Source organism: Orbicella faveolata, unplaced genomic scaffold (assembly GCF_042242905.1).
Source record: "Orbicella faveolata isolate gen_17 unplaced genomic scaffold, um_ofav_v1 contig_13, whole genome shotgun sequence".
In the NCBI taxonomy this organism is placed as follows: Eukaryota; Metazoa; Cnidaria; class Anthozoa; order Scleractinia; family Merulinidae; genus Orbicella; species Orbicella faveolata.
In genome coordinates this window covers 23,125,001-23,140,000 of record NW_028301540.1, presented here as the reverse complement: position 1 = coordinate 23,140,000, position 15,000 = coordinate 23,125,001, and the positions used below count along the sequence as shown (strand labels likewise).

General features: G+C 40.1%; 1 protein-coding gene across 10 annotated transcripts in view; it reads right to left on the bottom strand.

Moving 5' to 3' along the window:
- Window positions 1-15,000, bottom strand: part of LOC110059758 (uncharacterized) — a 150,709-nt gene that overhangs the window by 95,303 nt on the left and 40,406 nt on the right. For 7 of the 10 annotated variants that reach the window (XM_089285864.1, XM_089285868.1, XM_089285866.1 and 4 more), the window contains 2 exons: window positions 12,679-12,741; window positions 5,388-5,450 (listed from right to left, as the gene is read on the bottom strand). In XM_089285864.1, coding sequence (XP_089141990.1) covers window positions 5,388-5,450; window positions 12,679-12,741 — 126 coding nt within the window. The remainder of the gene's footprint in view (window positions 1-5,387; window positions 5,451-12,678; window positions 12,742-15,000) is intronic. The other 3 variants (XM_089285871.1, XM_089285867.1, XM_089285870.1) reach the window with 1 other exon arrangement.

Sequence of the window (15,000 nt, the reverse complement as noted above, 5' to 3'; positions counted from 1 at the left end):
TTCTCAAAACAGCTGTAGCGATCTGTACAGGCCCGCAAATGATCCCTGTACCGTAAATGATCCCCAAATTGTACCGCAAATGATCCCAGGACCGGAAATGATCCCCAGATTGTACCGTAAATGATCCCGGACCAGAAATGGTCACTTCGCCATAAAATTTAGAAATGTCAGGACACAGGAATTTGGACACTGGATTTAAAATTTATGCAATCGCTTTTTTTATTACTGTAAAACTCAGAAAACCGTGAACATTTGGATTTGATTCAAAAAGGTTAATTTGGTACTGAACCAATCACAATAAAGTTCAGGACATGCAAGAAAACCTCAAAACCACAACCAATAGGCCACGTTCGATATATCACTATTCTAACATCGATCCGAGGCTTTCGGGTCAAAATTGCAAATTTTTTAAGTTTCTTTGTCTTTCAATTCCCAAGAGAGACTTGGATACAAAGAAAACACAACCAAACATAGAAGTTTGTCCTGAAAGCCTTGGAGCCATGTTAAAGTATTGATATAGCAAACGTGGCCTATTACCGCTGGTGTTTGCGGTTTAGTTTTCTCACGCTTAATTGGTTTTTTCCTTGCTACATAATAACAATCCTTAAATATTTCTGGTATTCACAGTTTTCTGAGTTTCACAGTAATAATACAATATTTTGATACAACAGTTACTATATGAAACGCAAGAAAATGTGCAGTATGAACGATTTGAATGCAATTTCACAACTTTAAAAATGATATCCAACGTCACGAAATCCTGCGTTTGAAATTTGTAGTTTAGCTAGATCCTTCCCTGACTGACTTTATTGGGTCCGGGCCTGAGATGTATGATAACACATGTTCACTATATCCTCAAAATTGAAGACAACTGAGAATTCTCAAGTGAATTGATTACCTTTTTACTACGGTCACTAGAACAAAGGAATCTTAAGCACTTTCCTGGGAGCCCGTGGCTATCTAGGAAGCAAGTATAAGAAGTGCTCAAGGAAAAGTTCTAAGCGGTTAATTAGATGGCAGAGGCTTCTTCAAAGATTCATGTTTCTTTTTGCAGTGCGTTTCCCAAACGAAAAATTTATGCAGTCGACACATGTCAATTTAGTATTTTGCGCAGTATGTTAAACGTTTTTCATTGCTGCTTTTATGCCTGAGGTATTTGTCTTTTCTTCACCTAGGATAATTAAGAAAATATGTATCCATCCATAGACTTTTCAAGGAGTCCACGCCATTCCGGAGTTTTTGCGGTGGAATCAGTTCCGGTCCTGGGATCATTTGCGGTACAACTTGGGGATCATTTGCGGGTCGGAATCATTTGCGGGCCTCTACAGATCAAAGGCACAGTTCTCTGCAGCATAGAACATTAACCATGGTTTCATTCAGGTGCTGCATTTAGGAGTTGGCTCAAAGAGTTCTTTGATGTCGTTATTTTAGTTTTGATTAAGGAGATTTATCAAACGGTCAGTGTAAAACGCAAACTGCAGACCGGGGATAAATTGCAGACTGAGGGTAAAATGCAGACTGCGGACTGCAAACCAGGGGTAAAATGCAGACTGAGGGTAAAATAAAATATTAATATTAAAAAACACGAAGATTAAATCCGGACCAAATAAAGACGAGTATTGGTACGCGTACCCGTACTTTTTCTTCCAAAATCCCGAAAACTCAAACCATAAGGCGTTTCCTAGCCTTAGTCAAACATTATATTATCAACCTCGAGTTCTTGAACTCCCCATTTTGTTGAACGAAGTTTCCCACAAGGGCCCGAACTAATCGTAATTCTATGCATCTTACCTTTGTTTACGTGTCGGCCATTTTGAATTTTGTTTACGCGATTAGGTCTGGGACCGACAAACTCTTGCCGCGCATTTCCTTCATCCTATTTTCATCGACAACGTTCAAACCACCGCGTGTCTTAGTTGCTTCAAATGGTCTTGGAATTGTTCGGGACACAAGGCAAGCAAAACACGACGGCACAACAACAGGGCAAGCTAAACTTGTAGGTATCGAGCCTAGTTCGTGAAAGACATTCAATCTTTGTACTCGACTTTAATATGGCGCGTACGAACACTCCCAGGTCTTCATTTGATCCTGATTTGATCCTCGTGTTTTTTATTATTAATATTTTATTTTACCCTCACTCTGCATTTTACCCCTGGTCTTCAGTCTGCAGTCTGCATTTTACCCTCAGTCTGCATTTTACCCCCGGTCTGTAGTCTCCAGTCTGCAGTCTGCGTTTCACACAGACCGATTTATCAAACACTCGACACGATGTTACATCTCGTATGCAAGCATCTATAGAATTGCGTCACACATACTTCGCTGTGGGTCGCATTGATTTGCAACATCCTTCTCGGTGTTTAGAAATGCCATAAAACACTGCCGCCAGACCCGTGTTTTAAATATTTTTACAAAGGGATTTCCTTTTCTCGAACCTCTAGAAACCTCAAGGAAAATGAAAACTTGGTCGTTGGTTTGGCCGACATATCGGCGATAAAATTACACTGAAAAAAATACTCCATCAAAAACGAATTTTGGTTCAAGTTATCGGAAGGTTCGAGAGATCGGCAATCCACTAGACTTTAATTCACGTCATCCAATAAACCAGTCAATCACTGATGACTATTAACAGAAACATATATCTGTCTGGATTAGCAAAAACATAGCCACAGAATTTGACTTGTCACTGATAATCTTGATACAATTCTGTCCTAGAGCTAGCTTTTCACAAGGCTTATCGTAGTTCAAATAACAGCAAATAACTCTCCTGTATGCCTTTCGAGGCCAAGAAGACTAAATTCACCGTCTTTTCGTTGAATCATGAATTGTACAATTTAATTAAGAATGCCTTTAACATGAAATTGGAGTCTAAATCAACACGAACGTACCGATATCAAAACTGCGGCGGAGAGCTAGTCTATCGCTTTCTAAAGGCCTGAATCGTCCTCAATGGACTGAACAAGAGCTTCCTACATCGAGAATCGAGAAATTGAACTTCAAACAAACTAGGTCATAGTTAGCAGTAAGCGAACACTCAACATGTTGTCGATACGTCAACTATTGCCCGGAAGCCACGCAAATGAATTTCTTCCGCGCTAGCGAATCACAAACAGTTCTGATAGTTAGTTAAGTCGAGAACGCCTGAAATTGATAAAATAAGGAAATTCTACTCACGATCAGCGCTTGAACTCACGTTCTTCACTCTGCTCGTGGCCATGTTTTGCTCGCAAATAGCAATGTCCCGGATGTACATAAATTTTGTCGAGGGCGGAACGGCTATATCCAGATTTCAACATATTTTCTCTAAGTCTTTAGCTACATCAAAGTTCAGAGTTCGATAAATAATGAAAAAACAAATGCCTAAATAAATGAAACATGCGGCAAGGAGTTTCTACATTTCATGCTGGGTAAGATTTACAAGCTGCTGTCGTAGCGAAAGCAAGAAAAAAATTAAAAAAAAACAAATAAATCAAAAAACACTTGATTCAGTCTTTAACACCGTTTTCATAAATCCAGACATATATTTCAAGGGAACAAGACTAGATGACCCAGAAAGGTCGAAAAACAAGCGTGTCTAATTTCTGTCGATCTTTCTAAAGCATCTAGAGTCAAACTAGGGAATTCCCTGATCAGTTTCGGACATTCTGTGCCAATATATGTCTGGATTTATGAAAACAGTGTTTAACACTTTGCACCAAAATAGCGGGCATGTTTTTGGAAAATCGGTCAGATATATGCTACTGCTATTAATAAACTCCGGGGAGGGTACCCCCAGAAAAGTTGGTTGGGGGTGTGCGGGCCGCTTCCCAAAACCCTTACCCTATTTATGACCAAAATCTGCGATATTCCCTACCTTATTTATGACCTGACCATTAAATCAAAACCCTGTTTCAGACCTGCGCTATAATACGTTCCCTAGTTCAGACCAATGTTAAGTTACCATAAACATAATTTTTGAAGGGCTTTTGTTAATTTTTCTTTTCGATAATGATGAAAAAGTGGCTTCTTCTTAAAAGCATACCCATATCAAGGCTAGAGTGCAAAAGCCATACCCTATTTATGACCAAAATGGCCAAAATAGGCTGAAATCGATACCCTATTTATGACCAAAACGGCTGAAAAACCATACCCTTTGGGGCCGCACATACCTATATAACTCATATAAGGAAGTACACCTCCGGGTAATAAACACCGCGATGTCATTGGCTTCACAAGCACTTATTACTCTCAAACGTCAGGACACCCTTGATGCGGCTTCTCATTTTTAGTAAATTGTGGAGGAACAGTACCACGACAGAATTAAACAAAAACGTCCGTAAATCACTTCATTCGATATTAGGGAGTTTAAGCAAATCACTACGGCTGGTGCTACTACGGCTGCCGTGACTGAAAGGGTCTGGGGAGAGTACGTCTCGGTGGTCTGCCAGATTTTAAGTTTAGCGAGTAAAGCGAAATAAAAAGATGAAAGAAACATCGGCTAAGGAGTTTAAAATCTCTTTTATTTAGTTTCTCACAGCCAAATGGCTTCACTCAAAGGACGATGGCCGTTATTCGGTAAGGCGAACAGGTTATTTCTGAGCGAAAGCGAATGCCATACACTTTGTACCATAACAATTTGATGGATGAAATATATAATTTCAGAGACAAATATCTCAAAGAATATCGAGTGAAGAACACAAATATACCAATACTCAAAGAAGCAAAATAGCATTTTATAGTTATCCAGATATAAAACATCTTCACCAAACCCTCAAAGCAAACTTAACCGAAGAAAAACAACCTCGTGCTCAACACGAATATTTCACTTGACTCGCTTCGCCATTCCAACACCTTTGCTAAAACTTATCGTAAATTCAGGATACGGATTTACAAGCTTATGAAAGGCAAACTTGACACAATCTTTGACTTAAATTGAGTTTAAAGGATATAGTATCCAATGGAATTCTTAAAATGCCGAGATGTCCGATGAAAAGGGCCAAAGAAGCGAAATAAACCCGACGTAGTAGCCACTACGGCAAAACATCCAGACTCACGTAGTCAGATTTCACGCTACGGCTGGATGCAACCGACGTACATGCGCAGAGTCTCATTTTGGGGGAAATTTACTTCCGGCAGCCGTATCAGAGCCAGCCGTAGCGCTTTGCTTAAACTCCCTATTATCGAAATACTACCTGTGCATAATACCCGTGTCAATAGATTGGCCAATAACTTGCGTAACGAACTAATAAATATGTTTTTATTATGGTCGATCAAGTTTGACCTTAAGCCTTATTTCTTTCCACGCATACATCACAAACGTGTAACAACAGAACACTGCAGTAGGAGGCATGTTCGTCACATGCATCGTTATGCTTGCAAGAACGATTTTATATAAATAATTCTAGCCTCACCTTCCTGTCTTTCCTTCAAACGGTTTTCTACGTCCTTGCATTCAGACTCAACAGCCTTAAGTTCTAGTGAGAAATCCAAAACCTTAAGTTAATAAAAGAAATAGTGTCACAGCAGTAGTACTAACTTCTCCACCCAGCGAATTGCCGCGCATACGGTGGGATAATTAAGTGTAGAGTGCGAAGTGAACTGAGGACCTTTGGAATTAAATGTGGAAAGTTAAAAGGCACGCATTAAATAACTATATGATATTTGTCCTCAGGACACAGCCTAAGTAGGCTTACGGTTATTGTTAGGAAAGCCAACATTTGACGGTTGCCATTTGAACTTCAATAAATGCACAGTTCTTCACAGGAATAGTTAATTAGGCTACCCATTGGTGGTAGCGAGCTTTTTTTATTATCGAAACAATTGTGCTTTTTTCGTTTAAATTTACGTATAAAGTTTCTTCTGTAATTTCTTTACTTTATACGAATGTAACCGTCGGAGATTCATGAATAGTTGTTCAAATTGTTTAACGTTGTAAAAAAAAAAGCATTAGGTTATGGGCCCAGGCCAATGTTGAGTTGAGTCATGCTTGAGTTGAACAACGCCTGTGCATTTTGGATTTACGCAGGACTTTGGACTTACTACGAGTCCCATTTTTAGTCTGTTGTGTACATGAGACATAGAGGAGAAGAGGTCGATCGAGAAACTTGACGGGAGTAATTGGAACACTTGGAAATTTCAGATATGAAACATTTACTAATAGAGAAAAGATTGTGGGGTCTTGAAGCCCATGAAAGATATTACCGACAAACTTGTGGCAATTGGGGCGCCTCTTTCCGAAGAGGATCAAGTTGTGACTGAAACGAATACTGTTTATTGTTGTGACTGCGTGACCGTCAATACCTCTTTGTTTAATGTGACATACCGTTTAGTTGTCGGCATTACCTTTCATTCGAACACGTGTAAGTTACGAGCGCATGTAGAAGAAGATTGATCGAAAGAATGCCAGCGTCCGCCCCGTTACAGTTACTTTGTTAGAACGTTTACCAAGAAGTTTCGCCGCCCTTGTCACCGCCATCGAAGCTACAGTGCATGGTGTTCACATAGATTATGTTCAGCAAGCAGTCATGCACGAAGAAATGAAGCAATCTGAGCTATCCGGTCAGTTGAAGGGAGCTGATTCAGCACTGACGGGGACCTTTTGGAGAAATACGTCACACGATCGACCATGTTTTGGATGCGGTAATGTGGCTCATATTCGCCGTTATTGTCCAAGCGATTCGCCACGCTATCCATCTATATGTTTTGGATGTAGTGATGTCGGTCATATTCTCCGTCATTGTCCTAGGAAACGTGAATGGTACAATGCAAAGATAGATGAGAATGAAGAGAGCGGACAGGAAAATTATGATAACGATGGTGAAGCCGTTTATGCTGCAGCGTTTATGGCGTCCGTTGGGAGCGTTAAGTTTGCGGATAAAAAATGTATCAAGTGATAAGACGAAAGAAAAGCACGTTTTCATGACTTGCCACAAATTTGATAAGCCTGTAAACGTTGCACTAGGAGACGGTCGTGTTGTGAAAGCATTGGGATCTGGATGCATACAAATGAATATCCTGTTTCCAGGAACACCTAGAAAAGTTGTCTTGTACAATGTGTTATACGCGCTTAAACTCACCTGCAACCTGTTTTCTGTACGAGCGACGGTTGCTTAGGGCAACGCTGTCGAATTTGGCCCTAATCGTTGTTATATCTGGGATGGAAATGGAAAACTTAGCGGAATGGGGTCAAAGGCTGATAAACACCATCAACTAGGTTGCCAAGTTATCTCTACTGAGTATGCCTCAATTGCGTCATCTCGTGGTAGCGACCTATGATATCAACGTCTCGCACATGTAAATGAGTCACGCCTCAAGAAATGTATTAAGAATAAATTCATGCGAGGGATTGACATCGCGAAAATGACTGAACTGTAGTTTTGCGCAGGATATTTGGCAGGAAAGATGTGTCGAAAACCGTTTCCCGCAGTGGGAGAGATCCGGTTGGTGCATAGTGACTTCTACGGTCCAATGTAAACACAGTCAATTGGAGGGGCAAAGTATTTCGTCACGTCTATTAATGATTACACTCGGTGCTGCGCTGTACACTTCATGAAACACAAGTCAGAAGTACTCGACAAATTTAAGGAATTTGAAGTCACAACCTACTAACCATGTTGGCAGAGCGATAAGAACTTTGCGAACGGGCAATGGTGACAAGTATTCGTCTATTGAATTAAAAAACTATTTGAAGGAGAAAGGAATTAGACATGAGTTGACAGTGCCACACTCATCCCAACACAAAAGTGTATCAGAACGAATGAATCGAACTTTGGTTGACTCAGCACGCTCGATGCAGGATTATCGCGAAACCGCCTTCTCACGACGGCGCTAAACCAAAATAAAAATCCTTACGAGCGTTGTGATGAGAAGAAACCCGATGTGAGCCACTTACGAGTGCTTGGATGTATTGCCTACGCAACGTGCCAGACGGTGAACGGCGAAAGCTAGACAAGAAGTCAAAAAACATGCGTTTCCTGGGCTAAAGCTCGACGTCGAAGGGATATCGTCTTTTTGATAAAACGAACCGAAAGCTGTATATCCGGAGAGATGCTGATTTTAATGAAAACGATTTCGGCCAGAAGCAAACCATGACCACAGAGCAGACCAAGAGGGCGAGGACGGGAAGCGGAATGCTGTCATCACCACAAAAGGAGAAGAAGAAGTAGTAGAAATGAAGAAATCAGGGAAGGAAGAAGAAGACACACCACAAGAGCCCCCGAAAATCTGGATGAACACGAAAAGCACCTGTCAGATATGGTTACGACGAATATCCCGACACCGCGACCCACCGCGTGCATCATGTTGCCTATCATCTATGTGAGATAGATAAACCCTCAACCACCCAAGAAGCAAAGTCAAGTGATCATGCTGCAGAGTGGAACGTCGCCACAGATTCAGATTGTGATTCTCTGATCCAAACCAAGACGTAGAAGTTGGTTGAATTACCACCGGTCGGAAAGCTATAGTATGCAAATGAGTGTTTAAACTGAAACATACTACGGACGGTACTGTGGAACGTTTTAAAGCACGCCTACTGGCCAAGCGTTACGCCCGGAAATATGGTATTGACTATGATAAAAATTTTTTGCCTGTAGTTCGTGTCTCTGCAATACGTCGTTTCCTAGCGTTTGCAGTCGAGAATGATTTGCTGATTCATCAGATAGATGTGGAGACAGCTTTAAAGAAATTTACAAGCAGCAACCGGAAAGATATGTGTATCCTGGGGAAGAACATTTTGTGCGCAAGCTAGAGAAGTCACTCTATAGAGTAAAGCAGTTGTCCAGATGTTTGAATAAAGCTTTTCGGGAATGTGTTCAGAAGATTAGCTTCACTCAAGCCTCGGCAGATCCCTGTGTATTCATCGTTCAAGATAAGGAAAACAAGCAAGTATACCTTCACCAAGGGCAGTACATCGAAAAGATGCTGGAGAAGTTGGGGCAAATAGAAGCAAAACTGGTGTCAACACCTGCTGATTTGAACGTTAAGTTGCAAAAGGAAGATGGTGTTAGCAGACCTGTAGATGCAATCTCGTACCATTCCATCGCTGGGAGCCTACTTCATGCTGCAATCGCAACTCGTCCGGACATCCCCCAAGCAGTGGGAGTCGTATCGAAGTTCCGTGCAAATCCTACACAAAATCATTTAACGGCAGCAAAACAGATTCTCAGATATCTGAAAGGAACTGTATCTCTTGGTTTGAGTTTCAAGAAGTGTGCTGGTGGAAACCTGACGGGTTACTCAGATGTAGATTGGGCGAGTGATGTGAATGAACGTCGCTCCACTTCAGGAAACCCGTTTTCATTGGCTAGAGGAGTAGTGAGCTGGCTGAGCAAGAAACAGGCTACCATTTCGCTGTCAACAGCAGAGGCGGAGTATGTAGCCCTAGGTACGGCCACCCAGGAAGTTATCTGGCGCAGTTACTCGCAGATGTAGGAAAACATCTCGAGGAACCCATCGTAATTCATGAGGACAACTAGGAGCAAGCACATCACTTGAAATACGCTATTACTTCGTTCGCGAAAGAATGCAGAACGGAGCGATCATTTTGAAAGATGTTGCCACTGATGAGATGATTGCAGATATTCTCACGAAGCCTTTGCCCAAATATCACTTCGAGAAGCTTGTCACCGAACTAGGAATGAAAATTGTCAAATGAGCAACGTCAAAAGTGGGAGTGTTGTTTTTATGAAATTTACGTATAAAGATTATTCTGTTATTCCTTTACTTTCTTCGAATGTAACTGTCGGAGATTGATTAAAAGTTGTTTAATGTTGTAAAAAAAAAAACATTACTTACTTCGTTCTCAATTTAGGAACTTCAGTATTCTTTATTTGTTTTGAAGATAAGACTGTTTTCGCAATTGAATTCCAGCTTCGGTTGCGATGAATTTTTTAGATTCCTTTAGTATACTTTCCAGATGTGAATAGACAAATTTGACATTCTGATTGCACGAAAAGCTAGGCTTATGACGCTATATACAACATTTTTAGGCCTGGTTACTAAGCTCGCCACCTTTGCCATCTAGGCAAGAAACCATAGAATTTGAAAGGATGGAAAATTTTCAGAATGACTGCTGTTACCCTTGAACCAAAAATCTTTTCAAGGACTCGTATTCAAGGCATTTAAGAAGCGTTAACAAAGTGGTTAAGTTGATCGCCAGAACGTTAGATCGATTGACCGAATTTTTTTTTTTCAAACTAAAGCTACTCATTTTTAAGCGATGACGTATTGTGTGACGTCATCGCTTTATGCTGGCGTGCATGCATTCCTTTAGATAGTGATTTCGCATAGTTTGTTGCGTTTATGTCCGTGCGCTTATGTCGCGCACTTTTTAACTCCCTGTGGAAGCGAAATGCACTACGGCAGTTCCTTTGCTGCTTTCCTTTTGCTGTTTGTAGGTTCAGCGGAGTGCTTTTAATTGTAGCTATTAAAAGAAGATTTAGGGGTGAATTTTGGTTTATACAGTATCGGATAAATTTGCATTCACGGGCAAACTCATAATAAGAACATATCCTCCATACATACAAGTTTAAATAGACAAGTAAGTCGCACAGACGATAGGTGAAGGCTTTGCGGCTTTCCTTTGCTGTTTGTAGGATCAGCGGACTGCTTTTAATCGATATGACAAGTATACAGTTAAAACAACAAATTAATTTCCGGTGAGGTAATTAGTGTTGCCAAATATTTTTAAAGATAATAAGGTGTAGATTTCAGAGAGTAACTTTCCTTTGCGGGTTTCCTTCGCGGCTTTCCTTTGCTTTTTGTAGGATCAGCGGAATGCTTTTAATTTCAGCTTTTAAACCAAGATTTGGGGGTTGATTTTGGTTTATATAGTGTCGAATAAATTTGCGCTCACTGGCAAACTCGTAATAAGAACATATCGTCCATACATACAAATTTAGATAGACAAGCTAGTCGCACACGCGATAGCTGAAGGGTCTACATAAAATTTACGGATTGGTAGCGCAGTTGTACTTTTGCCAGTCTTGAAGTGAATTGAATAAGCATTGTCTGAATTGAAAGAACACTGTGAGAGCACTGTATGAGCATTGTATGAGCTCTGAAATATAAAGTTTACAGTAGTGATAATGAAGTCAGGGTACGATTTATTTGCAGTTTTCAGTTTTGTTATGAAGTTTTGGAAATGTGCTATTTTATTTTTTCTTTCAACAAAAGAGTGGTTGTGATTAAACAATCGATAATCGTTTCGTCAGGGTAAAGACAATACGAATTTTCATAGATGACAAGTATACGGTTAACAACAAATTAATTTTCGGTGAGGTAATTAGCGTTGCCAAATATTTTTGAAGATAATAAGGTGTCGATTTCAGAGAGAGTAACATTCCTTTGCGGGTTTCCTTTGCGGCTGTCCTTTGCTGTTTGTAGGATAAGCGGAGTGCTTTTAATTTCAGCTTTTAAACGAAGATTTGGGGCTGGATTTTGGTCTATACAGTGTCGGATGAATTTGCGCTCACGGGCAAACTCATAATAACATATCTTCGATACATACAATTTTAGATGGACGAGCGGGTCGCACACGCGATATAACAAGTCAAGAGAAAATCACGCGATATGACAAGTCAAGAGAAAATTATTTTCTCTTGAACCAGTATATGCTTAAAACAACAAATTAATTTCCGGTGAGGTAATTAGCTTTGCCAAATATCTTTAAAGATAATAAGGTGTTGATTTCACAGAGAGGAACTTTTCAGCGGAGTGCTTTTTATTTTAGTTTTTAATCTTTCTTTTGGGTTGGTACATTTCGCTGACCCCTAGCACATGGACTAACAAGACGGACCTGGTACATGAACTACTTGAATGAACGACCAATGGACTATCCTAAATGTAAACCCCTAAAATTTGTAACACAAAGGTTCAAGAATCAGTTTGTCTGCTTATGTTCCAATCTTCTAGGAACAATTTTTAAACGTCATCGCTTCAGTCTGCATGCATTGTGTGCCGTTTATTAGATAATAATGACAACTGAGAATGAAGTCAACAACGATAAAACAAAAGTACCGCATGAATTTCTTTTTCGTAATGTTTTGCTTGTTTGTTATACTGCCGAACTCGATGAGTGAACTGATTCACAATCGAGGTAAGCTTACATCTGAGCTTATTATTAAAACTACGGCTGCATACATTTATCCAAACGAACAATTGCGTCTGTGTTTTTATGTCTTAGTCCGCTATTTTGTAGTCCTTGACATTCACTTATGAAGATTATACTAAAACAATTATTCGCCTCAGGCTCAGTGACTAATGGTGAATATTCACCTCAACTGTTTCTTGGTGAATATTGACCAATGTTTGCTGAGCCTGAGGCGAATAATTGTTAAAAACTATGAGCAGCTCTTTCTTTTCTCTGCAGCATAGAATATTAACCATGGTTTCATTCAGCTGCTCCATTTAGGAATTGGCTCAAGGAGTTCTTTGATCTTAGTTTAAGCTTGAGTTAAGAACATTTATCGAATGTCCTATGCTTAATACCCGTGTCAATAGATTGGCCAATAACTTGCGTATCGAGCTATTGAATATGTTTTTATTATCATTATTATGTTCGATTAATTTTGACCTTAAGCCTTATTTCTTCCCACATACCTCACAAACGTCTACAAGCAGAACACAGCAGTATGAGACATGTTGGTCACTTGCATCGTTATGCTTGCAAGAACGATTTTATAGAAATAACTCTAGCCTCACCTTCCTGTTTTTTCTTCAAACGGTTTTCTTCGTCCTTGCACTCAGACTCAACAACCTTAAGTTCTGGTGAGAAATCCAAAACTTAGGTCTTATTAACCGAGCTGGAGGTCTGTATGGGAGAATCTTGACCGAGGTCGTGAGTACAGACTGAACGCAGTGAGGTCTGTACACACGACCGAGGTCAAGATTCTCCCATACAGACCGACTTAGCTCGGTTAATAAGATGTTTATTATATGGCAAGGAAGAAAACTTTAATTCGTTTAATGTAACTGGTTTGCTGACATTTTGCTTGCAAACGGCGATGAGCTTAACATAAACCTGCCGAAATTTGCTCGTCCTCTGTAATTTACTTTTTTTTTGTAATCAGGCTTTTTGGCACTTTCACAAATGATTGAGAAGAAAATAAAAGACAATGGTGAACATTTTTGCATTTTAGTTTGCACTTTTTCAACGCAAAATGAAACCGGTCTAGATGCCGGTCTAGATGCAGGTCTAGATGGGAAAATCTAGACCGCGGTCAATATCGATTTCAGTCAATCAAATTCGTGAATTCGGTGGTTCCCAGTCCTTGTGAGACACAGCCATATAATAATATAGGTTAATAAAAGAAATAGTGTCACTGCACTACTGCTAGCTTGTCCCGCCCAGCGAATTGCCGCACATCAGTGGGATAATAAAGTGTAGAGTGCGAAGTGAACAGAGCACTATTGTAATAAGTAAAAAGACATGCATCATAAATATTTATAACATAGCCTTAGCGAAGCGCGCATTCTGATTGGCTAATACGCTCGATCCATTTGCCCCCTTAAAATATTATGTACTATTATTATTTATTGTGGGTTGCACGCTAACGTCAGTTTGTTTATTTGTACTTTTTCTCGGCAATTTTTTGCATCGATGTTGACACTTTTTAAAACATAATTCCTTTTTTTTTTCCCTAAAATTTGGAAAGATTTAATCATTCTTCCGAATATGAGCAAGATCATTCCTGTGAGCTACGAAATTTCCAGCTCAAGTTTTCCGACGGGCCTCCACCTAAGAGATTTGCTAATTTAAGCGAGAAGGAGTTGAATCAGCTGGTTGAACAAAGGCACTCGGCACTCGGAGACGGACCAAAAAATAACAAACTGGTCTGTAGCAACCTTTCGAGGTTAGTAATGCATAGCGGGAATTTTAGAGAGAATATTTCAGCGATTTGGCGACAATAAAATTCAGCACAAGCTTTCATTGTAAAACTTTTCTGGCGTCGAAAGCCATTTAAATGCTTTCGGCGAGCAAAACTTGCATATGAGAGTTGTAACAAATTTCTGTTATAAGTCTTGCATACGAAATTCTTCTGTTCCAAAAACTTTAAAGATAATAGTTTTTCTGAGCTTGAATCATTAAACTTAAGTTCCCTGGTTTCAGTTTCGCTCGATCGCTCGACTCGCTCGATTGTGAAGTGAACTCCTGAAATTGACGAAACAGCCGCTCGAAGGAGCGACTGCATCGTGCACAAATATAAGCATACATTTCTAACAATTTCGTTTAAGCCTCAGTCTCCTGTTCATTTAAGCTTATTTTATCAAACAACGAAAGAAAGAAAGCCATTCTTGTGTTCAAGTTCAGCCTTAGACGCGCAACTCATCAATTTAAAACGAAATGGAAAGGAAAACGAAACCCACAAACCTGCTATTGAATAAGAGCATCTCAAAGAGCTCAAAGCCAGGGGTGCTTGTTTGCTTTCTTCTCCACTCTCGCTTTTAAGAAATGTCTGATTCCATATTGTTCTTTTCTTTTGCCGAAGACGCCGTGAAGGACAGAGAGCTCAGCAACCAAAAGCTTCAACCATGTGCAGTTGGTTTTCAATTCTCCGTAAAACTGATCCAAATTTAAGCTTGACTAAATTTTGAGAAAAACGTTTACCGAATGCAATTTTCATCTGTTCTCAGCTTGATATTTAGGTTAACGAGCAGTTTGTAGTTGTTTGTTTGCCCGAGATCGAGAAAATGCAAATTATAAACTCGCCGCAATCCAAGAAAAATTTTGATGTGTCGCTTTGTCATATTTTTGACAGACCATTTTCGCGCGGTTTATCGCGCTTTTGACTTCATGTAAGCCGGACGATATTCAATATATACTCAAAAGTCTCAATGTTATAAAAGAAACGGTAAGCATGTTGTGTGCAACTATCGAGTTATAGATGCACCTGGGAGGTTTGCTAAGCACTCAAGAAGTTACAGTCGCACTCGGCTATCGCCTCGCGCGGCGTTGACAAAACCTGGATCGGACCGGATCACGGATCGGATCACGGATCGGATCACGGATCGGATCACGGATCG